General features: G+C 49.9%; 2 protein-coding genes across 3 annotated transcripts; both read left to right on the top strand.

Moving 5' to 3' along the window:
- The first annotated feature begins 5,577 nt into the window (after positions 1 to 5,577).
- LOC129381657 (dnaJ protein homolog 1-like) lies at positions 5,578 to 8,220 on the top strand. The gene is made up of 3 exons (XM_072285221.1): positions 5,578 to 6,204; positions 6,429 to 6,483; positions 7,066 to 8,220. The coding sequence occupies exons 1-3, from the start codon at positions 5,843 to 5,845 to the stop codon at positions 7,423 to 7,425; spliced, it is 777 nt and encodes a 258-aa protein (XP_072141322.1). The 5' UTR covers positions 5,578 to 5,842; the 3' UTR covers positions 7,426 to 8,220.
- A 4,716-nt stretch (positions 8,221 to 12,936) lies between these two features.
- Positions 12,937 to 20,341, top strand: LOC126518072 (dnaJ homolog subfamily B member 4-like). Of its 2 annotated transcripts, XM_072285601.1 has the most exons (4): positions 12,937 to 13,079; positions 16,914 to 16,955; positions 18,596 to 18,936; positions 19,888 to 20,341. In XM_072285601.1, the coding sequence occupies exons 3-4, from the start codon at positions 18,598 to 18,600 to the stop codon at positions 20,122 to 20,124; spliced, it is 576 nt and encodes a 191-aa protein (XP_072141702.1). In that variant the 5' UTR covers positions 12,937 to 13,079; positions 16,914 to 16,955; positions 18,596 to 18,597; the 3' UTR covers positions 20,125 to 20,341. The 2 variants fall into 2 exon arrangements, with proteins under 2 accessions (XP_072141702.1, XP_054920721.2); XM_055064746.2 differs by lacking the exon at positions 16,914 to 16,955.
- Positions 20,342 to 25,758: the final 5,417 nt, after the last annotated feature.

Raw genomic sequence — 25,758 nt, 5'->3', positions numbered from 1 at the left:
GAGCACACGGTTCAAAGAAGGACGTGAAAGTTACAAAGACGATTCAAGACCGGGCCAAGGCCACCGTGCAATCACCCCCAACACAATTCCAAAGGCTGGTTAGACAAGAACGAAGGATAAGCATCGATGAATTGGTAGGGCGTGTGAACATCAGTCACGGTTCGGGTCATACGATAATTCATGAACATCTCGGTTGTCGGCTCTTGTGTTCGCAATGGATGCCCAAGATTTTGAACCGCCGCCAGAAGACGGAGAGTTTCGGCGCTGCTTTGACTCATCTAATCCGGTGTTACGATGAGGGTGAGGACATTTTGTCTGCCATTGTGACTAGGGACGAATCACGGTGCCACTACTACGAGCTTGAAACACGACGGCAAAGCTTACAGCGGAAACATTTGAATTCACCACCCCCAAGAATAGCAAAGGCCGTCATTTCTGCCGGAAAGGTGTTGACTTTTTTTTCGATCGTCTGGGGCCATTATTCATCGAATTTGCTAAACCACGAGAGACTATCAATCGTTTCCGATATTGTGAAACGTCGGATCGGCTGCATGTCGCAATTAAGAAGAAACAACGTGGAAAATTGAGGAATGGGGTCATCTTGCTCCACGACAATGCCCGTTCCCACGTCGCTGATGTGGTTAATACAAAAATGGCAAAGTTCAAGTGCACGGGAAACGCTGTAACATCCGCCATTCAGCCCAGACGTGTCGCCTTGCGACTTCCACATGTTGTAGCATTTGAAAAAACACCTCAAGGGAATCAGATTCGTTTCGGACGATGACGTGAAAGAGTCAGTTACAGACTTTTTGAAGCAGCAACCCAAGGAGTTTTATGAGACGGGAATCATGCGGCTCGTTAGTCAGTTGAACAAATGTCTAAATGCTCATGGAGACTACCTTTAAATAACGTACCCCGTTTGTCATATATTCGCATTGGCTCACTTTCATCTGACTCGCCCTTGTATATCTTGCAGAACTCCTGCTTTTTATATGTGGAAACATGGAAGCATCGATATCAGTAACTTTGGGCACAATTTTTGAGACATACGAGTATATTCTTTTATGAAAAAAAAATATTTTACTTGTCTTGACCGTGCGTAGCGTTCAAAAATTCGTTTGCAGCATCTTTGGCGATGGCAACTCAGTTGTTATTACTGTTTAGTGTATTTCATCCCTCTAAAGGTTCTCTAAGGAGGAGGCCGAGCTGCAAAGTGAGGCGTCCGAGGCGTCCGCCGCACCCGAATTGCCACTTGCCGCGTCCTCTTACGCAACCGACTTGCTGCATTCAAACTCCATGACGTCACAGCGGGCTGTTGTGGGAACAACTTCAAGGAGGCATTGCCAGCCGTGTTTTGTTATTGCGCTTTTTCTTGCTTATCAAGCATTTATCGTGGTTGCAATGATGTTTTTTCATGCTGGTAGAAGGCTAAATTACTTAAACAGAGGAAACCCGCCAACGCGCAAAAAAAAAAAAAATCATCGTCATCAATCAGCTATTAATTAGAACCCCCCCCCCCCCCCCTCCAGATAAAAAAAAAAGCAGAAGAAAGGATCCGCGCCTGGCTCTGCATATGAGCAGATTCCTCACGTGTCTGTTGTGGAGTCCAGCATCGCAAGCGCGCCGGCGTGGAAGGCGAGCGCTGTCCTCCTCTCCAGCAGATGGGAGGAGAAGGGGACGAGAGGGAGAGGAATGCTGTCCTTCCCTAACTCTCCTGCACAAGCGTTGCAATGTGTGCTTGTTGGTAATGCATCTTCAAGGGGTGTGCGGTAGCGCGATTGAAAGAGGGGGCAAAAGAAGACACACAGGGACACACACATCACAGCATGTAAACTTTCAGCGGTCTCGAGCGCCAGCATGGGTGTCTCAAAATATCTATAATATTTGGTGACGAGCCCGCTTCGCAGCTGGGTTGGGCGAGAGAATGCGCCCTTCGCATCGCCGCCTTATATAGAAGGTCCAAACCTTTCAAACCCCGTGGAAGAACGCTAGCAAGCGTCAGAGCGTCCTAAATATTTTTGCTGTACAATGTCTGTTTCTGCATAGGGTGGCTTGGCCTCTCAGGCACTTGTTGCGCCATTACAGTAGAGCTGTGCACGGGCTGCAATTCTGAGCCCGCCCCGGCCCGGGCCCTACTCTACCACAGGCGGCCCGGTCCGGCCCGACGCTAAAGAAGCCTGAGTTCTCCCGGCCCGGCTCGGCCTTAGGCCGGGTTAAGGCCCGGGCCCAGCCCGACCTTCAATAAGGCGACGCCGACACAAACAGAAACAATATCAGGAAAATCAGTGTATTTAAATGACCTTATAATGTTGAACTCTTGCATTCCATATGACAAAATCGTGAATATATACAGATGCAGCGCGCGCATTGAATTGTTATTGTTATGTTATAATGTTATAATTGCTGTCGGCACCCTTTTTGGGGTGCCGACAGCGGCGAGTTGAAAAAGTTCACCCGTTTCTAAGGTGCTGCTGAAAGAAAACAGTGACCTTTATAGCATGGGCAGTGACGACGTGTGCTTCCTGTCGACTTCGATCAACGACCAGTCTTCAAGCAATACCACTGCCCATTGGAAAAGCCCCCTATACGCCGCCGCTTGGCTAATTTGTATGTGTGGCAAAGGCGACCCCGCGTGCGCCGTACACAGACTTGTCTTCGCTTCCCAAACGCTTCCCTTCTCAGCCTTTTTACTGGGAGTCGCCTGCAAGCGGCGGCTTTTCCAAAGCGTCGGTACTTGGTAGAACCGAAAACGCATTCCGAGCCTCCGATATAGCTTTCGTTTGGCTTTTGTTAGCGTTTGCACTTTTCTCCCGTCCCTGTAGATTACATTTTTGATGAATAAATACATTGCACTTCCTGCTGTACCTACATGCGAGACGACAAGCATACTTTCGCATAAGGTACGCAGTCGAGGTCGGGGAGAACGACCGGTCCGTCCGATAGAAAGCCTGGCCCGGGCCCGGCCCGAGTAAGAGAATCTCCAAATGGCCCGAGCCCGGCCCGCGGACCGGGCTTTCGGGCCGCCGGAGCCCGTGCACAGCTCTACTTTACAGTCCCCCAGCTGGGTTCCACACTTGCTGTGCCAATGCACTTGTTGTGTCTTTAGTCCCCCCAAAACAATGTATGTAAATTTGTCTTGACCCCGCGACAACCCAGCTTCGGTTGTGTTACCTGGCCGGGGTGCTATTCCGCCGTATTGTGAAATTCTGTAATGGCGTCATTTTTTTTAGCAAATCAGACTACTCCCCCGTTTTGTTTCTGTCCTTCCGTAGGCCACCCCATCGAATAGGCGCTGCTCGACTTGTGTTTAAGCTCAGTTATTCATTGTGTGACCTATTTATGGTGTGTGTATGTACTCTTTCTCTCAGTTGTGCTTTTGCTGGATTGTAGCTCATTATTTAGCTGTTTTTTTTTTTTTTATTGCGATAAAGGCTTGCCCTTAAGGCATAATTCTTGGAGCGTATATGTGTATTATATGTGTGCTGTGAGGCCTGTGTTGTGTATGAATTGAAGCAGTGTTTTGTGGAATCTGTTGTCATGTATCCAGCGGTCATAGCTGGTTGTCACACTGTAGCGGAGGCCGGCTTGCAGTAGGAGACGCGAGCGTTCCGATTGTAAACCCGTACATGTCCATATTAGGTGGTATGCATCTGATTCCACCACAGGAATGGAGCAGTATGGACACGTAGCACCCAGTGGTAAATGCGACCAGTTCCACCTTGAGACAACAGCCGGTGTAAGGGCCACCCCGGCCCGAAGCCTCCTAAGCACAACTTCCTCCGCCCTAGTAAGATGAAGGGGGAGGGAGCAGACACACGGTGGGATAAGAGCGCGTGTGTCCTGCCGGAGAACATTTTTACGGGCTCGCAGCGAGTTACGGGGTTGGGGTGGGAGGGGAATAGGTGGAGGATCAGGATTAGGAGGACAGTGTGCCTGCTGGTCAGCAGCAATGTTGTGAGGGTTTGCTGAATGGCCTTGAATCCAGTGTACCTTGACGCAAGTAGCTGTCTTACTATTCATAGTGTGTATTCTCTCGCAGATTTCCATCGCCTTATCAACCTTCTTGAGTTCCTGAATAGCCGCTAAAGAATCAGTGAAGATATCTAGTTGCTTGATGGTAGGCAGCTTAGATGTCGCATCTTGCACAGCGTCGTGGATGGCTTGAAGTTCCATTACTAGAGCCCTGGCTTCCGTAGATAAATAGCGGTGGTGGCCGGTGATGAAATTATGCGTAGTACTCAGGAATGATGTCCTTCCGCCGTCTGGGAGAATGGCAGCATCCGTATAGACTTTGCAGGTGTTAACGCATGATGCATCGACTTTGTTGTGTTCGTCAATAATAAATGTTGTATCGCTGCGTCGTAACTTCGTTGGCTTATTAGTTGTGATGCTGGTGAATTCCCAGGGAGGCATTGGATAGGGCTGATTGTCAATCCGAGAGTCGCGGTGAAAATGAGCATGCAACGCAGCGACAGCCGGAATAAGTTGCTTTTTTATTTCACGTGCTTTTTCACGTTGCAAAATTAGCTCTGCAATTGTGTTGAGCTGGGCATGTTCCTGTAAGGTTGGTATCGGAGTGATGCGGGGCAGTGCTGTGATTGTGCGCATAGCATCGCGATTAATCGTCTCCAACTGTGCCAGCTGTGCCAAAGTCAGCCGTTGAAATTGTGCTTGATATAAAATTCGTGGCTGCAAGACTGCACGCACCAACCGTCGAGCTACGTCAGTACGAGCTCCAGCTGCTTTTGCTGCAATGCGACGAATAAGGTGAAGTGTTTTTGTCGAACTCTGTCTGGTTTTACGGAGCCAGTGTGCACCACTGCCGGATTGGTGAATATCGAGACCCAGTATGCGGATCTCAGAAGCCTCAGGGATTGTCACTGCGCCGAGTCTAAATGTGAAGGGGTGCTGCGTGATTCTTGTGCGTCCTTTCTTGTTGGCCACCACAACATAGCTTGATTTTTGGGCGGAAATGTCCAATCCTGCTTTCCGAGCGTAGTTGTTCAGCACATCAAGGGCTTCTTGAAGCTGTTGAGTTTGTCTAGTTAAATCTTTATGCACGGACCACAAAGTGACGTCATCCGCATAGATTAAGAACCTCACATCCGGAATCCGATGTAGTTGCCAGGCCAGAGGTATTAAAGCAACGTTGAAGAGAAGAGGAGCCAGAACCGAACCTTGTGGGACTCCTCTGTTCGATGTGAAGTATCCTTCTTGCCTTCCATCTACTCTAATCGCAAATGTGCGATTCTGAAGGAATGAGTAGATGAATCTTATCACCCGCGGTGGAAGTCCCAGGTCGATGAGGTTAGATATAATGATTTCATGGTCGATATTGTCATAAGCTTTCGTTATGTCTGTTGCTACTACCGTGCGCACAGCATGACTGTGTGGAGAAACCTGTAAAACATCGTCTGATAACATAGAAAGGCCGTCTTCAGTTCCCAAGTAAGAACGGAATCCAATTTGAGCAGGATGATATTTATCGTGGCGTTCAAGCCACCAGGAAACTCGTGTGGCCAGCATCTTTTCAGCGAGTTTGCAGACAGTTGAGGTTAGTGAAATTGGGCGTTTAGCTGTTGATCGCGTTCTTTTCTTTTTGGCTTTTCGTTCTACTATTTTTAACCCACAACTCTTGGTCGTAGTTTTTTTAGCTTTTCTACCATTTTTCTTTTCTCTGCGACAGTATGTAGACCTCCGGTTGTTCCTGCGCGTACGTAAATTGATTGATTGATTGATTGATTGATTGATTGATTGATTGATTGATTGATTGATTGATTGATTGATTGATTGATTGATTGATTGATTGATTGATTGATTGATTGATTGATTGATAGAAGGTATGTCGGGAGCAACCGAACGACACCAAGCGCCGACGATTTATTCCGACGTGCACGTGTCACTCGAGGAAGTGTACAACGGTTGCACCAAGTATATTACGATCACGAGGATGGTGACGGGTCCGGACTGTCACACACCGATGCCGGAAGCCAAGGTGTTCGAGGTCGTAGTGAAGCCCGGCTGGAAGGAAGGCACCAAGATCAGGTTCCACCGCGAAGGAGACCGGCTTCCCAACAGCATACCCGCCGACGTCGTGTTCGTCATACGTGACAAGCCGCACCCACAGTTCAAGAGGGATGGAGCGGATGTCCGCTACGTCGCAAAGATAACTTTCAAAGAGGCACGTGTTACGTTTCTCTCGTTGTGAGTGTGCTCGCTTCGTTGTACAGAGGTCACCTAAGGCTGCCGCCACCTTTGCTGAGAAAAAAGAAAGGGAAAAGCAAGGAATCCCCCGATGTGGGCATGAGCCATAACATGAGATCATCATCATCATCAATGGCACTGATTACAGATGGTAAAAAAGAGGGAGGGATCGCGGAGGGGACGCTGTTTTCTTTATTGCGATGACAATTATATGGACACTTCAGGCGCGTTTTTGCCGCCGTCGTGGCCTTCCGTATCAAGTCCAAGGGCGACAAAATCGTCGCCGCGCGCCGTATGCTGCATGCGCGAGTGAAGGCTTGTGAGGGTGAGGGCGGCTTTCGCGGCTAAGTCTCGCCAACGAAACGGAGAAAAGCAGGAAGTGCGCCGTCTTCCGTCGCGCGCAAGGCTCCAGGGGGGAGGGGAGGTACATGCGGCGCGTTCTACTTCGGACCGCTGTACCTTGAAAGCCATCTGCGACGGCGACAGAGTCCTCCGTGCGCTGTGTTTTCGCGGCTTAGTTCGCGTGGATGCGAGAGGCAGCGCGAAGGTCAATTCGCTCGCTGCTGCTGCCGAGCTTCCTCACCCCAGCGTTTTGACAGTGAGTTTCCGCGGTCATCGAGTGAGGTACGCTCATGTTTGCTTGTGCGCGCGTGACACCGTGCTTGTTGATTTAGTTAGTATGCCTATATGTGTTTAGAAGTTTGTCCGCGGCAGATAAAAGTACTATCCCTATACTTTATATAGCTGTGTACTAACTTGCTGTCGCAGCCGACGCTTCGCCTTTCGTGCGAAATTGAGTCTTTTTTTTCTTTTTTCTAGTTGCGAGTAGCTACGGCCTGCAAGGGCGCCATTTCTGTATAGGAAGTGGGCCGAGGGCGCGTAGCCGCGCTGCGGTCCTTGTTTTCGAGCGCCTGCTTACGCACCTCTCAGCTGTATACTCTGCGTAATGCGTGCCCCCTTGTTTCTTTCATCACCGATTCACAGGCCCTGCGCGGGACAGTGCTGGAAGTACCCACAATCACTCACGGCACGATATTTGTGCCGCTGACAGATATCGTCACGCCCACCACCGTCAACCGCATCCGGGGACAGGGCCTTCGCCGTTCTGACGACCCCAGCACGCGAGGTGACCTGATCCTGAGTTTCGACATCGAGTATCCTTGCCAGATGACGGACGCTGCTCTGAAGCTACTCTGGAACACAATTGCTCTCCTGATCTGAGAAACGTCGATGCGGAGATAACTTCCTGTTTAATTTGACTTGTCCGTTGAGAATTTTAGCGGATGTAGACATTCAAGTCTCTTTGATCAGCCACAACACGTTTTAAAGCGAATGCATTTGTGTACAACGACAACATTTGCGATATTTCATGCGCGTGTGTCACTTACGGAAAGCTAATCTGAGCGAGTGAATAAACTTTATTTCGGAGACCAAGCTGTTGATGCCCGAAGGTGGGCGGCCACCCTATAGCCGTGGCCCTGTGCTGATACAGCCTTGCCCTGTTCACCTAACCTGAGTCGACGAAATTTAAAAAAAAAAAGTTTTATGGGCTTGTTACTCAGTTTTGCGGCGTTGGAGTACTCCGCAGTGCTGGGCCTATCCCACCCCAACCTGGGGGGTCGCTGAGTATGTGCCTTTGGTATGTGTGCGGCTCGTCAATGACAAAAACAAAAAAAAAATCCTTTAAAATATCCGGTGCTGGGCGGGAACTAACCCGCTCGGTATTTACTGAGGCAGTCTTGTCTGAATATATGTTCACATTGGCGTCGGACTTGAATCGATCTACTTATGCTTGCACAATAACAAGGCGTGTATGTGGCTTCATGCACGCCGCATACTACGGGACGCGTTTCGGTGGAAGCTATACGTGGAGTGTCGCTACACTTCTTCAATGCCCATCGCATTACAACGTCCACATCCATCCAGACATGGATTATCCCGGAATTCTTTTCGAAGAGAACTTTTGGAACATATCTTACGTGAATGACGGCTCCGTCCAACCATCCGATGTAATTTATTAATTAATTAATGCCTAGTGAAACGCGCCCAGTTGCACATTACTAGGGGTGCAAGTTGTCTATTCAGAAACACATCCAGTGACCCCGTTTGTGTAGATAGATAGATAGATAGATAGATAGATAGATAGATAGATAGATAGATAGATAGATAGATAGATAGATAGATAGATAGATAGATAGATAGATAGATAGATAGATAGATAGATAGATAGATAGATAGATAGATAGATAGATAGATAGATAGATTTAATTAAAAGAAGAATAAGGAGAATCGCTAATGGTCGGGACCCCTATTCCAGGGCTCCGCTGGCTCTTGCCATCGATCAGCTCTCTGGATTAGCTTGAGCTGGTCGTCGAGGGCCGAGCTGGACAGCAGTGCCTCCCATTGCTCCCTCGTGGTGTTCGTGTCGGGGTGTTCTATGTTTTGCAGCGTGCACTCCCACGTAATGTGGTGTAGGGTTGGTGTGGCCCCGCACCACGGGCATTCGTCCCTGTAGGCTGTGGGGTGTATCCGATGTAATATGTGTAGGTTCGCGTAAGTGCCTGTCTGGAGCCCACGCCAGGCAGCGCCATCCTCTGTCTTTAGATTTCGATGGGGTAGTGGATATCGCAAGCGACGCCCTCTGTGGTAGTTCACGATGGCTGAATACTCGAGGTCGACAGGGTCCAGGTATTCTGCAGCCGGCGTGTTGAGTGCTCGGTTATGCACGAATCCTCGAGCTGCTGTGTCGGCCTGCAGGTTGCCCGTGATGCCAGTGTGGCCCGGTATCCAGATGGTGGTTTGGGTGGTGATGCCTTCAGGGTCCTCCTTGAGTATTTCGGCTAAGACTTGTGCAGCAGGTCTTCCAATTCTTCCCTGTAGTAAGTTGCGGCAGGCCTGCTGGGAATCCGTGACGATTGTCAGTGGTTTGTTTGCGTGTTGTACTTCGCGGATGGCTAACGCGATGGCCAGCTGTTCGGCTTCCGTGATCGTGCAGGGGCGGGTTGATGCAGCGGAGGTAACGTAGTCTCGGCGGTCGCATACCATTGCCACTGCACCCTTGTTGTTCGTCCCATACATGGCGGCGTCCGTAAAACGGGCCGTGGTATTGAACCCGAATGCTTTCTCCATGTACTGGGCCCTTGCTCTCCTCCTGCCAGAGTGTAGGTTAGGGTGCATGTTGCGTGGTATCGGGACAACGTGATACCTGTCCTGGACGTGACGAGGTATTGAGCAGGTTTCTTGGGTTCGTGTTGTTATTTTTATTTCACAATACTGCCAATCCCGATAGGCATTATTACAGGAGTGGGCATATGGTCATCAAAAAAGTACAATATGAGCAAACACTGAACAAACAAGGAGTTAGCATAGAAAAACATGGACGCTTACATTTATTGAGTAACCCCAGCTTGGAACCCCAAGGTTTGTAGGACCTGCCGGCCCGTGCGAGTCCGCGCAAGTCTCGGTTGTTGCGAGACGTAAACGGCTTCTGTCAGTTCGCTGAGGGTGTTGTGCAACCCTAGCGCCAATAATTTTTCAGTCGAGGTACTCATCAGCAGGCGGAGAGCGATCTTCAAAGCCATCCTCAATAGTGTGTCGGCTTGCTTCGACTCGGACTGTGTGAGATGGTAGTAGGGCAGGCTGTATGTGATTCTGCTCACCACCAGGCTTCTGATCAGTTGGAGGGTGTCCCTTTCCTTCATGGCTCTGTTCTTGGATGTTAGGCGGGAGATCATGCGTGATGTCGCCTTGACACCGGTTTTGAGGAGTGTAAGGGTGTGTGTGGCCCGCTGGTTGGACTGCAGCCACATTACATGCCCAGCACCCAGAGAAATGGCTTCTCTGGTATGAGGCCCCCGTTGAGGCGTACCACGAGTTTTCTTGTTGGGTCTGTGGGGACTGTGTGGTTACGCCGGCCTCGCCAGACTCGTAGGAGCTCAGCTTTCTCGGGGGAGCATTGTAGTCCCCGTCGGCTGACGTATTGTTGGACGAGATTCGCTGCAGTTTGCAGCCGTTCTTCTTTTTCAGCGAGGGTCCCTGTTGCGGTCCAGAGTGTTATTTCGTCTGCGTAGATTGCGTGCCGAAGTCCTGCTACGTCCCGACCAGCTTTCTGAACCCCACTTATATATATATATATATATATATTTTTTTTTTTTCCTTGCACTTCAAGAAACTTCGGGTGACCTCGAAGAATTGATCGCTGAAGTGACGGCGTTATATCAGTGTATACAAGACCTTCTCGGTGGTGAAATCTTCCTTCGTGTAATTATCTTATACTTGGCTATCACTAATACTGCTTCGCCTTTCCGGCGAAACTGCATCCTCTATCTCTCACTCTCTCTTTCGTTTTCTGTGAGTCCGGGTATAAGCGCTGCTGCGGCATGAGTGCTTTTGATTCTGATTTCGAGTGAATCTTGCTTGGCCTCATTTCGGTTACTGAGTGAATTATACACTGTTCCCCAACTATCTTGCACCAAGATTTAAAAAAAGAGCAGTTGCGTTATTGGAAGAAAACCTAGTGCATATAGTTTCCAGTACAGTGGATAGCCGCCAGTAATTATTTCGCTACTTAGATTTAATTCGGTGATTGAAATTAATTTTCTAACTCGACAAGTACTGTTGTAACTATCAAAGTCTCAACGAGGCATGTGTAGGCACCCGAAAATGACATCCAACTGCGGTGTTTTCAGCGACGAAATAATTGCGTAGGATTTTTTTCGACTGGCAAAGAAACCTCGCGAAATATGAAAAATACCTCGTGAGTGCACTCCCACCCGCATCATAATTAAAGCAGCGTCCTCAAATAAGCTGTTTGAAAGCAACTGCACTGCCTGTCGCCAACCCGAAGAGACAGCGCATCACCTTGATAATGGTACGGAACGAGCACCAACCGCAGGTTCCGCGGCTTCGCAGCTATTCCTTCCTCTCATGTTTTCGTCACACTTATTATCCGTCTCTCAAGGCCGACTGATCACACTGATAACAAAAGCCCCTTGATAACGCGACCGAAACGCCGCTCTGACCGCGTACGAAATGCGAAAAACAAAGTATACTATAGGCACAGAATGTTTCAAAATCCCGGCTTTGCTCGCACCGCATCGAAAGAGTGCGCGCGAAGCTATATTTCGCGCCAGAAACTCGCTTCGGACCAAAGCCAAATTAAAGCGACCGTTTTATTTTTCACGAAAGCGTATACGTGCTGCAAAAACAGGTTCGTGTCAGAAAATGAAAGCAAAATAAACAGACCGGGAAGCGACCAACGGTAGAGAAAAGGCAAAACCGATGCGTTCAAGTAAACATACCACTTCTAAGTGAGCAAAACTGTCTGCAATAAAAAAAAAAGTACACAGATTTCAGTGCGTATTATCTATGAATTCGTAAGCTCCGTTGAACAGCAGCTGCTGCCTATAGAGGATGCGTTCTAATAGGTCTCCTTTTGCAGCTACGCAGTACTGAGTCCGCTTGATCACATCTTCAGTGGCTTTCTTGATTACCGATGCTGGAATTCTACCGCAGACATCCGTTATCCTTGCCTTTAACTAATCTGACGTCCATCTCGATCATGTAATCACGATCTTTCACATAACCTCAAAGAAAGAAATCGAGTGGAGAGAGGTCAGGTGACCTAGCCGGCCAATTTACAGGCCCGTGACTTCCAATCTACTGCGCATGAAAGTCGCATCCGCAGCCAGTTTCGTGTTCGGCTGCCGCTGTGTGCTGGTGCCCCATCTTGCTGATACCACAAAAGTGGAAGATGTTATAGCGGGAGTTCGCTGAGAAACTCATCCACCACTCCTCCAAGGACTTCGTCCACGTAAAGCTGTCCAGTCTTCAGTGCGCCATCGAAGAAGATGGGACCGATTATATAGCATCGGCCTAAGTTACGAACAACGCATTAATAATAATAATAATATATGGGGTTTTACGTGCCAAAACCACTTTCTGATTATGAGGCACGCCGTAGTGGGGGACTCCGGAAATTTTGACCACCTGGGGTTCTTTAACGTGCACCTAAATCTAAGTACACGGGTGTTTTCGCATTTCGCCCCCATCGAAATGCGGCCGCCATGGCCAGGATTCGAACCCGCACCTCGTGCTCAGCAGCCTAACACCACAGCCACTGAGCAACCACGGCGGGTGAACAACGCATTGAGCGACCACTGGTACTGGTGCCACCAATAGTGTGTATTATGCAAATTTACCTAGGAGTTTCTGCGAAAATTGGCTTCATCTGTGCACACGATGTTGCTCGAAAAGTCCGGTGGCTCATCAGCTTTTGTGAGGACCCGATTCGAGAAATGTAGACGATTCTACGGGTCCCTGTCTTCCAAGCACTGGTGCTGGTTAAGGTGGTACGGGTGAAAGGGCCGTCATTTAGAATCCTCCAAACTGATGCCTCGGAAATTGGTACCTGGGCGGCCACGTCCCACACGCTAGCATGATGGTTTGAGGCCATAAATGCCATAGAACATCCGTGCGTAGGCTAGGACTGGGGGCTCAGCCTCGCCTGGAAAACTCCGGAGGGGGCTCGGGCGCCGGAGCCCCCCTGTAGTCGGCGCCTATGTAATGCTTCCTCCACTCCTCCCCCCCTTCCTTGGGGATCAACGCGCGCGAATACGCGGTGTACGGAATTGCGCCGCGCGAGGTATACGCGACTCCGAGTGATAACAACGGCGCACTGATACGTTTGTTCTGCACGTCTCCCTCCGCGAATGTGCGTTCCAGCGACGGCCAGTTTAGAGCATCTGAACTCGTTGACGTGAGACAACGCATTGTTTGCGTTTGTGAAACGGTGTGTGCGCATGCGCACGCGTGTCTGGGCGGAGGGAACGAGTCGGGAGCTTCGTACACAGCTCAGGCGCCGGACTCCGAAGAAAGTAAGTCGCGTATTTTTTTTTTTGACGCCTGTTCGTGAAAAGAGCGAAAGACGTCGCGAACTTTTTTGAATGCGCTCCCTACTTGTTTGATCCGAAGCACAAGTGCACGGCACCGAGCGAGGAATAGGCAACCGCGATTAGGAGAGTATAGAATGCTGCCTAAAAGGGACTGTCACGTGATATTAAACCTCGATGAAAAACAAATGACAGGCTGGGCTTATCGACGCAGGGCGGTGTGAAAGCTTTATGGGACACGTAATACCGCGCTGGTGCATCTACCGCGCTTATCTTCCTATTGCCAGGATTTGCAGAAATAAAGCGGAAGTACTAATTAAAAGCCGTGTACGTCCACGCCAACAATGATGCAGTAAGCTTCTAGCCGCAATAAAATTTTAAGTGAAAAAATAGAAGCAACTCAAAAGAAACCTCAAATGATGTTTACAGGTAACAGAACTCTTGTAATGACAAATTAGGGGAGGGGGTGCAGGCTTCGGCATCACCTGGGGTGGTGGGGGGGGGGGGGCGGAGGCGTTCGGCCCTCCCTCGGAAACATCGAAGGGGGCTTGGGCCCCAAATCTCACCCCCTTCCCCCTGGTTGGCGCCTATGATGGCGCACATTTCGAAAATGTTGTTGTGATTGTGGTTGGCAATGATTTTTCGCGAGACGATGTCCGACGCCAAATTTTTTTGCGACACGGGGCCCTCAAAGACAAGTCACTCGAGGCACAGCGATAGCGGCGAGTACAGTGGGCGATCGTCCAAAATCTGATGTGCGGTCGAGCGCTTCGGCTTTTATACATGACTCGTCGAACGTTCCAGCGTAATCGCTGCATGCAGTACCCGCGTGCCTTCTAGAAATTACTACACAATTCGCGTCGCGCATACAGTGAGGTCACACGAGGTTCGGTGAAAACAGACAATGGGTAGAATCATCGATAACACTCGGCAAACTTCCGACGCATGCAGGCGCGCGCTGCGCCGAACGATAACGTCTAGCATTTATTAGCCGAGGAAAAGCGGTCACCGCGGCGAACGATAAACGCGTGTCATCATCAAGGGGTCACTAAATCAGTTTCAACGGATAAAGCGTTCTTCGAAGACCCTGTTGTCGTTTGATTTTGAAGTTGTAGGTTGATTATTACAAAAGAAAACGAAGGCCATTGTTTCCGTTTTTGAATTTCGCGCCGTATCCCCAACGCCCGCACGTCACTGTGACGTCACGGATTTTATAGTTTCTTCTTTCGTATTTAGGCCGCGTTTGCTCGGTAAAAGTTTCCGAAACTTACCTTGTTCAAGCTTTGGCTCCTTTAGAACACAATGTAGCGGATCTTTGCGATAAATAATTAACCAGGCCCTAGAAGACGCAGATGATGATAATAACAACTTTACTGTTCCGACATATAAGGAGGCCCCGGCTCCCAGTCCCCGGCACACAGGCCTAGGGGACGGGGGCCGGGACCTCCGCGATCAGAAGCAAGAGCTATTGACTCTTTGCCGCGTCTTCCGCCCAGGCGGATGGCTTGTTGCTGTGGGGTATACGGGTCCTCGGACCACAGCAGGGCTTGCCCGGCCTCTCTACAATTTATATTTGCTTGAGCCCCTGGGGAGCTAGCGCATTTCCAGATTAGGAGGTCGAGGGTCCCTCTCTCCCCACAGTGCTTGCACTTATCGTTTTGCCTATCACCTATCTGAACATGATAAGCCCAGACAGGGTTTATGAAGTTCCCAACTTGGCAGGCGCCGCCATGCGACTGCCTCCCCATTGTTTAGACTCTTATCCGGTGGTGGCGCCACTTCCCTGCGTAACCGACAATTTTCGACAATTGGAATGGATTGGACAAACTTTAGTAAAGGTCCTGCAGGACGCACGTCAGCGCGCAGTGGGCGTGCTGACGACAACCTCCGTATAATTTTGCAGACGCTCGTCCATGTTCCGGCAGTCGGGCGGCTCCATGCACAGCTGCTCGGAAGTAGAGAGCTCGGGCTAACTCGTGGGCCGCCTCGTTGCCAGCCACGGGCGTGTGTGCGGGGGGCCAAACTTGGCTAATTGTTTCTGTTTAGCCGCCTACTGGCCAAATCGCTTGTCGCTTCCGGCGAGGTCCTACCCCTTCCAAAAATCCAGATAGCCGTTTTGCTATCGCTAATGATGAAAATGGCTTCCGTTCCCACGCAAGCGAGCGCTATCGCAACTTCTTCAGTCGTTTCCGAAAGTGTTGCGGCTTCTAATGGTGGCGGCCGTTACGAGTGCAACTCGGCCGTCGTCCAGCGGGGCGACTGCCGCACCCGACTTGCCATTTGGCGCGGCCAGTTACGCAAGCGACTTGCTCCAGTCAAACTCCATGACGTCACAGCGGGCTGGTGTGGGAACAACCTCAAGGAGACGTAGCCACACGTGTTTTGTTATTGCGCTTTTTGTGGCTTACCAAACATTTATCACGGTTGGAGTGGTGTTTTTTTGTGCTGTAGAAGACTAAATTACAAAAGCAGAGGAAATCTGTTTCTCTCTCTCTTCAGTGTCCATTTAAAGGGCAACTCCGGCGTTTTTTTAACTGTATTATGATATTGTCATTTTCAAATAGCATTGACAGTCCTGTCACCGGTAGGATGGTTCGATTTGCTTAGAAATTCTTCAATAATGTCAAATAACCAATAAACGAGATACCGAAACCGAAACGGGTAGATGATCCGTGTGAGGTTACGATGAGTCGATGACGTCAGATCCTACAAACCCGGTCTGGGCATACCATGTTATGCATGATAGAGAAAACGATGAGTGCAAACACTGTGGGGCGAGAGGGACCCTCGATCACATAATCTGGGAATGCGCTAGCTCACCTGGGGCTAAAGCAAATATAAATTGTAGAGAGGCCTGGGAAGCCCTGCTGCGGAGCGAGGACCCTACTCCACAGCAACACGCCATCCGCCTGGTGGAAGAAGCCGCGAAGAGTCAAGACCACTTTGCTTGCTTCTAATCGCGGAGGTTCCGGCCCCCGTCCCCAAGGCCTGTGTGCCGGGGACGGGGAGTAGGGGTCTCCTTATCCGGCGGTACAATAAAGTTGCTATCATCATCATCACCTTAAACACGCAGAACGCGTGCTAAACACGCAGTACACGTGGCGCTAACGCCGAAGAAGCGAATCTGATTATGTCTCCTGACAACACAAGGAGCTTTTACACACAAGGTGGCCAGAAGAAAAATTAAATTATTGGGTTCTACGTGCCAAAACCACTTTCCGATTATGAGGCACGCCGTAGTGGAGGACTCCAGAAATTTGGACCACCTGGGGTTCTTTAACGTGCGCCTAAATCTAAGTACACGGGTGTTTTCGCATTTCGACCCCATCGAAATGCGGCCGCCGTGGCCGGGATTCGATCCCGCGACCTCGTGCTCAGCAGCCTAACACCATAGCCACTGAGCAACCACGGCGGGTGGCCAGTAGAAAGCCATGAGTCGGGAACGCAACCAATCTTTAAAATTCATGTCAGGAAAACTAAATGACTTGCACTCGTATAGTTTGGCACATATAATCAAAGTGCAAAAGAGAACTATATTCAAAATTTTACTAAGATCAGTGGACATCGACAAATCACCAGAGTTGCCCTTAACGCTGCGTACATGGGCATAGTCATACCACTTTCAGTTTATTCGACTCATCGCGGATGATGCGAATGCATTAATACCTTCAAAATTAATCTACAAAGAATGTCGCTTCTAACTATGGGATTAGCTTTGTGCAACCCTGGCCTCCGGAACACATCTGTTCATCCTGTGGCAGCTTGTTCACCTTGCTCAGCTTGTTCACCTTGCTCAGCTTGTTCCTGTTATCTTTGCAGGAGACGATGAGTAAAGACTACTGATCCTCGGCACCGGCAATGGTATACACATGCCGAGATCCAGAGGGGGATGTCCGGATGTCCTGCCCTCCCATCCCCCTTAAGATCTCTGTGCGCAGCTCCAGCATACGGCGCGTGACAAACTCGCGAAGTTCTCCTTCCCAGCAGTGATTTTGCTCTGAGACAAGAAATGTTTAAGGATTTATTGAATAGAACCCGCCAACGTGCAAAAAAATCATCATCATCAATCACCGCTTAGTCGGACCCCCCTTTAAAGAAAAGAAAATAAAAACTGGATCCGCTCTTGGCTATACTAAAGTCCCTCAATAGGCTATACACATGAGTAGATTCCCCACGCGTGTGCTCTTCAGCATCGCGAACGCCGGCGTGGAAGGCGAGTGTAAAGCCCCTTAAGCTTCGTAACGTAGCGCCACGCTTTGAAGAATGCCGCCTCCTCCTCGCGCGCTCTGGCCAAGGCCGACGCCGCGTTGCAATTGGCCTAATAACATCATGTGGGCCCTCGCGCCGTGCTTCAACGCCATTTTCGCTCGAAAAGCATCTACGGAGTAGCGAGGAGCGCATGTTGGCGCCGTTGCTACGCTCGAGCAGTGTAGGCGGCGCCACGGTCGAGGAGGGAGCATGAAAGAGAGGAGAAACGAGGAGTGTAGGCGGAGGAGGAGAGGGTCGCTGCTTTACGAAGTTTAAGGGGTTTTAGGAGAGTGCACTCCTCCTCACCAGCAATTGCCATGGGAGGAGAAGGTGAGGGGGGCAAAAGAGTGCTGTCCTTCCCAAGCTCTCCTACACAGCATGTAAACCTTCAGAGGTCTCGAGCGACAGCACGTGGGTCTCAAAATACATATAATATTTGGTGACGAACCCGCCTCGCAGCTGGTTTGGGTGAGAGAATGCACCCTTAGCGTCGGTGCCTTATATAGAAGGTCCAAACCTTTCAAACACCGTAGAAGAATGCTAGCAAGCGTCATGGCGTCCTAAATATTTTTGCTGTACGATGCCTGTTTCTGCATCGGGTGGCTTGGCCTATCAGGCACTTGTTGCGCCTTTACAGTCCCCCAGCTGGGTCCCCATTTGTTGTGATAATGCACTAGTAGTGTCTTTAGTTCCCCCCCCCCAAAAAAAAAACAATGTATATAAATTTGTCTTGACCCCGCGACAACCCAGCTTCGGTTGTGTTACCTGGCCGGGGTGCTATTCCGCCGTATTGTGAAATTCTGTAATGGCGTCATTTTTTTTAGCAGATCAGACCACTCTCCCGTTTTGTTTCTGTCCTTCCGTAGGCCACCCCATCGAATAGGCGCTGCTCGACTTGTGCTTAAGCTCAGTTATTCATTGTGTGACCTATTTATGGTGTGTGTCTGTACTCTTTCTCTCAGTTGTGCGTTTGCTAGATTGTAGCTCATTATGTAACTGTTGATCGTGTTCTTTTCTTTTTGGCTTTTCGTTCTACTATTTTTAACCACAACTCTTGGTCGTAGTTGTTTTAGGTTTTCTACCATTTATCTTTTCTCTGCGACAGTATGTAGACCTCCGGTTGTTCCTTCGTACATAAAGTGATTGATTGATTGATTGATTGATTGATTGATTGATTGATTGATTGATTGATTGATTGATTGATTGATTGATTGATTGATTGATTGATTGATTGATTGATTGATTGATTGAAGCCATGTCGGGAGCAACCGAACGACACCAAGAGCCGACGATTTATCACGACGTGTACGTGTCACTCGAGGAAGTGTACAACGGTTGCACCAAGAAAATTAAAATCACGAGGATGGTGACGGACCCGGGCTGTCACACGCCGAAGCCGGAGGCCAAGGTGTTCGAGGTCAAAGTGAAGCCCGGCTGGAAGGAAGGCACCAAGGTCAGGTTCCACCGCGAAGGAGACCGGTTTCCCAACAGCATCCCCGCCGACGTCGTGTTCGTCATACGTGACAAGCCGCACCCACAGTTCAAGAGGGATGGAGCGGATGTCCGCTACGTCGCAAAGATCACTTTCAAAGAGGCATGTGTTACGTTTCTCTCGTTGTGAGTGTGCTCGCTTCGTTATACAGAGGACCTAGGGCTGCCGCCATCTTTTCTGAGAAAAAAGAAATGGAAAAAGCAAGGAAACGGCACTGATTACAGATGTAAAAAAGAGGGAGGGATCGGGAAGGGGATGCTGTTTTCTTTATTGCGGTAACAATTATATGGACACTCCAGGCGCGTTTTTGCCGTCACCGTGGCGTTCCGTATCAAGTCCAAGGGCGACAATATCGTCGCCGCGCGCCGTATGCTGCATGTACGAGTGAAGGCGTGTGAGGGTGAGGGCGGTTTTCGCAGCTGAGTCTCGCCCACGCAATGGAGAAAAGCAGGGAGGAAGTGAGCGGTCTTCCGTCGCGCGCAAGGCTCCAGGGGGGAGGGGAGGTACATGTGGCGCGTTCTACTCCGGACCGCTGTACCTTGAAAACCATCTGCGACGGCGACGGAGTCCGCCGTGCGCTGTGTTTAAGCGGCTTAATTCGCGTGGATGCGAGAGGCAGCGCGAAGGTCAATTCGCTCGCTGCTGCTGCCGAGCTTCCTCACCCCAGCGTTTTGACAGTGAGTTTCCGCGGCCATCGAGTGAGGTGCGTTCATGTTTGCTTGTGCTCGTGTGACACCGTGCTTGTTGATTTAGTTAGTGTGCCTATATGTTTCTACAAGTTTGTCCGTGGCCGATAAAAGTACTATCCTTACTTCGTATAGCTGTATACTAACTTGCTGTCGCAGGCGACGCTTCGCCTTTTGTTGGAAACAGCTTCTTTTTTTTCTAGTTACGAGTAGCTACGGGCTGCAGGGGCGCCATTTCTGTATAGAAAGTCGGCCGAGGGCGCGATGCCGCGCTGCGCGCCTTGTTTTCGAGCGCCTGCTTACGCACCTCTCAGCTGTATACTCAGCGTAATGCGTGGCCCCCTGTTTTTTCTTCACCGATTCACAGGCTCTGCGCGGGACAACGTTGGAAGTGCCCACAATCACTCACGGCACGATATCTGTGCCGCTAACAGATATCGTCAAGCCTACCACTGTCAAGCGCATCCGGGGACAGGGCCTGCGCCGACCTGACGACACCAGGACGCGCGGCGACATGATCCTGAGTTTCGACATCCAGTATCCTAGCCAAATGACGGATGCTGCTCTGAAGATACTCTGGGACACAATGGATCCCCTCATCTGATGTCGATGCGGGGAGAACTTCCTGCTTAATTTGACTTGTTCGTTGAGAGTTTTAGCGTATGTAGACATTCAAGTCTCTTTGATCAGCCACCAGACGTTTTAAAGTGAACACGTTTGTGTACAACGACAACATTTGTGATATTTTATGCTCGTGAGTCACTTATGGATAGCTAATCTGAGCGAGTGAGTGAGTGAATAAACTTTATTTCGGAGACCAAGCTGTTGATGCTCGAAGGCGGGCGGCCACCCTATTCCAGGTAGTATTGGCCCTGTGCTGATATAGCCTGGCCCTCTTCACCTTTCGTCGTCTCGCCTCGTCACGGTAAAGACTAATTCTCGTGGGCGGAACATGTACAGTCCTCGCCGCCAAGGCAGTGCGCTCTGGGAAAAAAAAGGTTTTTGTTTCTTGCGAGCCATCCTAACGCCAGTTGCGCGAAGATTCTTACGGGCTGCCAAGTGAGGCGTGGCCCTGTGACATTGACAGAGGTCGCGCAGGTCACCGTCACGTCTGACAGATTAGTGAAGGTCTACGCGAAAGACGTAGGTAGATATAGTGCGTGTAATGCGCCGCGAACACAAGGTCCTCCTCAATGTGCCGTATGCGCATGTATACATGTCGCCGTCAGACTTAACACGAACACTCAAGGCATGCTTCCAGCCATCTTAAGCGCGAAACACATGTTTGTGAAAACGCGATCTGTCTTGTGAGTACTGTAAACGTGCTCACAAGACATCCAATACTTTTCCAACTGAGGAAAGTAGTCTCTCTTGTCGTCGTACCTAAAGTTACTATATATATTTGCTTCAGAAAATATCTAGGTGCTTTAGTCGAACCATGATTGTCGCACTGCAGTGAAATAATGAAACCCGTGATTGGCTGGCCTGGAGTCGGTAGCGAGATATCTCGGGAGATTTCTGCAGGGATTCGATGCTGAAGCAAATGGAATGCTTGGCGTACATCATTGCGGCCAGTGTGCAGCCTAGCCATAATCCTGGACAGTGATTATAACCAAGTGCACTGCCTCTTCAGATGATGCCCCTCTGTGCTTCTTGTTGCAATCCGAACGGCTGGACACTCCCTCTCACCCTTGTTGATCGGCGCTTGATTTTTTTTTCTCCTCCTTTCACTTTTTTTTTATCCTTTATTCTTCCTTCGTTCCACTGAATTTTAATCATCCCAGTCTGAAACAGCAACACCGCCGGCGTTCTTCATTTGCATTTGAAGGGACCCACAACCGACCAATACACGTCATGAGATTTTGGCGGAAATGAGAACACGCGTTATTTATAGGCCATCTTTCACGGCGATCTCGTGGGCGCCGCCATGTTTGACCACGTGGTGGCGCGTCCATTGCTTGCCCCCGTGTTTACAATGGATGTGCATGATGCCGGTGTGGCCCAGCAAACCTATTTTTCGGCGTATATCGTAGATGGTGGCAGATGGTGGTGGGGTTGGCGGCACCAAACTTTGGCCACAGCTTCAGACGACGTGTAAGTGCCTTCGGTGATCATTATACGCCTTGCACAAACGGCGCGTGCGACGTATATGTGGGCTAAAAGCGGGGCTAAAGTATATTCCAACCTGACCAAACGTGCCACTTATTAATTAAACCAGGATCATGCAGTGTGCCTTCTTCATCTTTCTTTATTCGGCAAACGCTTTGAAGGAGCAGCTTGTAATGTTTATGGTTCAGTAAAGTTTATCGGTGCATCCACTATCCGATATAGTTTTTTCATCAACATCATCATAGGCCTATTTTTGATATCCACTGCTGAACGAAGGCTTCCCGCAGCGATCCCCAATTGCCCCTGCCTTGCGCTTCCAGCCTTGCGCCAGCAAATTTCCTACTTTCATCACCCCCACCCAATTTTTAACGCGACAGCGTTAAGGAGCTCGTGCCGCAGAAAAGCCGATGTCGTCGATGGCGGCGTTGGCCGTGAGCGATAAATCCCAGCAGGCACTTCATGAATAAAAAACAACTTGCAAGATGGGCTTGGTGGGAATCGAACCAGGGTCTCCGGAGTGTGAGACGGAGACCCTACCACTGAGCCACGAGTTTTTTTTTTCTTTATTGTTCGATGCTTCAAAGCGCTACAAAAGCGCCTCTAGTGAATGCGGTGTTGCCTTAGAAACGAGCTGTTTCTAAGGCTCAGGCGTGCGTCGCTTGCTCAGGCGCACATTAGTTGCCGCGCCGAACGCTGCGTTGCTCGACGCTCACCGCGTCCGATGCGGGGCGCGTAGTCGCTGCGCCGTAGCCCATTGTCTTACACCCCTTCGCGGGTCGACGGGAACGCTGTCGCGTTCCACTCTTGAAGGCGAAGCTTAAGCGTCCTCCAATTTTTTCGCCATCCTCGACTGCGCTTCACTTCCCTTGGCACCCATTCTGTAATTCTAATGGCCCACCGGTTATCTACCCTACGCATTACATGACCTGGCCAGCTCCAAAACAACAGTGTTGCACGCAAGGTAACGTTTAACATCAACTCGCCACTCTCGTATTCCACTAAACGCCAAAGAAGTTAAACGTTCGCTGACAACATCACCGCTAATTGTCGTCAGTCAAGGAAACAGTATACAGAAAGCTTCACTTAGATCTATTCCCATAGTATGTGGGATCCACATAATCTCGTAATATCAACAAGAATATCTGCTGTCCCCGTTTGCCCTCTGATCCACCACAGCCGTCTTCCTATCTCTTAAAGTTACGCCTAACATTTGTCGTTCCTTCGCTCTTTTGCGCGGTCCTTAACTTGTTCTTGAGCTTCTTCGTTAACCTCCAAGTTTCTGTACCATATGTTAGCACCGGTAGAATGCAATGATCGTACACTTTTCTTTTGAACGACATTGGTACGTTCTCACTCAGGATTTAGTAATTAGATTTAGTAAATTATGCCTGCCGTAAACACTGCAACAATTTTTTTTGTTCTTCTGTAAATTTCATTCTCATGTTCAGGGTCTCCTGTGAGTCAGTTACCTAAATAAATGTACTAATAAACGTAATTCAAAGGTACAGACTCTAGAGGCTCACTGGCACTCATGAACTTCTTCCCTTGACAGGCTATTGAACATTATATTTCTCTTCTGTATAGTAATCTTCAACGCCACTCATACGCTTTCTCAGTTAAGGTCCTCAATAATTTGTTTATTTTCTGCCCAATCGCTTGCGCCACGGGTGCGCTCGGTTGCGATAGGTTTGTTCTTGCTGCGCACAAAGGCTTGGAACATAGATGTTATGTACTTTGTAATGCTTGTAGCGATGGCGTATTATCGCTCGTCACTCGCTTACCCCCTGTGGACCGTCACGAAACGTTCAGCTTCGAACGTTCGTGTGCAGTCGGTGTAGTCGTCGTCAGAACTGCTTCGGCGCATTGGTTCAAGGGTACGCCCATTCACTTAATTCTCAAGCTTGCCTGTGAGTTGGAGTGGATGCGTGTATAGATAAAGTGCGAGAAACTTACTATGCATGGAAGGGGCGCTACTACCTTTGTCACCGTATAATTAGTCTTACTCACTCGTGCAAACGTTCCGGGGTCACACACACACACACACACACACACACACACACACACACACACACACACACACACACCAGTTGCATTTCCGACAGCTTATCGCACAGTAGCAGGGCAGAAGTAATGGTTTCGTATTCGTGCGCTTTCGCTGAGGCAACATGCGGCGCGCCGCCGAAAGCGCCATCTCGTTTCTATAACGCAAACTGCTTTGCGAAATCGCGAAACGGGTCTATGGTGATAGACCCAGCCGTGCTGTTTGCTGTTTAAGTATATATGAATTCCCAGAGGTAGTCTAGAGAAATGGTACGTTGAGCCACTTTGCGGTGAAACCTCTGTACTAGAGCTGGACTGTATACGTGAGGTGGCTGTTATCATGTGCAGTGCATGCATTGTTTAAAATCGCCTCCTTGATAGGATGTAAGTGTTTGCGCTTTATTCAGGGCGTGTTATGATCTATAAAAAAAGGTTCATGCTATGGTGCAGCGCTGCCTTCGTGGCAACGTGTGAAACAGCAGAACGTGTGGTGAGCCATGGCTGGCTAGAACTAGCCACCCTGGCGCTGACCCCTCCGCACCCTCTCCCCCCCCAAGATTCCTCCTGTCTCCCATCAACCCTCTCGTACGGTCGTGGAGTGCCAAGTTATGGAGTTCCCTCCTGCAACCCTAGGGGAACTGAGTGATCACGCTCCGCTCCCAACAGAAAAATTCTGGCGCCACCCCAGAAGGGAGTAAGGGAAGAGAGAAAGAACAACACCAACTGGGGACCGGAACTGCACATCCTTTCGCTGAGGTAAGTCGACTTCAGGAACCCTGCAGCAGTCTGCGCAGCTCGCTTTCAGGGCGCGCGATCCGTATGTGGCCACAATCCGAGCGCCTTTCAAATTCAGGTATTATAATGTGGCATAGTTGGAGAAGTATGGGAGAGGCCTTTGCCCTGCAGCGGGCGTAGCCAGGATGACGATGATGATGATGATGATTGTGAAATGGTCTGGAGTTATAGGAAGAGCTTGTGGTCGTCGTAGCGGGCGAAGAAGGCCCTGCGCCACACCTATATTGTACATATGCTTGGGAAGATAGGGAGGAATGAGGAGACCATCGGGAGTCCCATTGGTGCGGCATGGGGCGTGTTTACGGGATAATCGTCACAGCGGCACAGTTCTCAGTCGGCCACAGAGCTGGCAGCGGATCGAGGGCCACCAGGCTAACAAGCAGAAGTCGCCACCAGGTAACTCGTGCCACCGGGCCCAGAAAACTGGGTTAGGACAACTGTCATCGTGGCCTTGCAGTAGCGCCTTTCTCACTCGATGAGTGCCCCTTCTTTTGGCTTTATTATTTGTCATAATATTTCGCCCTCGCTCAAAAAAAAAAAATAGAGAAAGAAAGAAAGAAAGAAAGAAAGCAAACGGGCTAACCTGGTCTCGGCGGTCAGATTTAGGTTGATGTGTGGCGCCGCCGTGCTCCCGACGTCAACGCGAGACGTCGGCGACGGGAGAGGGGGGCGGATGACGCAAGGGAGGAATAGTGCGTTGACTCAGCGGGGAGGCTCGAGCGGCGCAAAATTTAGAAACTCACGGAGGCGTGGAGAGGTGGAGAGGGAACGTAGACACGAGGACGACTGTTTGTCACGGACTTTTGCAAGCTAGCGCTCAGGTCTCGGTAGCCCGCGTGCTCATCCGCTATCAAGACGGGGGCAACAAATAAACAGGCGGCCGCCGCGCTGCCGCATTGCTGCTCGTCGAGGCCCTGCGCGGCTTGAGCGATGGCTCTGTTTTGTGGCGGAACGCGCAGCGCCGTCTCGCCATTGACTCACAAAGAGAATGATTCCGCGCGGGCGGGCGCCCCGGCAATCGTGTACACGGCAATGCCTCACTACGACGAAGTAACGGCTATAGCGGAAGAAACCGTGATTCCCATGGACACAAGTTGCAAGCCTCCGTACATATGAAAGAACGAAATTCCTCTACCCGAATTTCACTTGCGTTAAGTATGGCATCGTTGTGCTGATTCTGTGCCATGCGGTTAATACTGAAGTTCCAGTGTTGACACGATTGACTAGGAGCTTTCGCCTTTAATTAGATCCATTTCACCATAAGCCTCAAGTTCTTTGTTACTGTGCCCAACGC

This window comes from Dermacentor andersoni, chromosome 11 (assembly GCF_023375885.2).
Source record: "Dermacentor andersoni chromosome 11, qqDerAnde1_hic_scaffold, whole genome shotgun sequence".
Lineage (NCBI taxonomy): Eukaryota > Metazoa > Arthropoda > Arachnida > Ixodida > Ixodidae > Dermacentor > Dermacentor andersoni.
The sequence above is the reverse complement of the archived record's forward strand: the minus strand, read 5'-3'. Positions and strand labels throughout refer to the sequence as shown.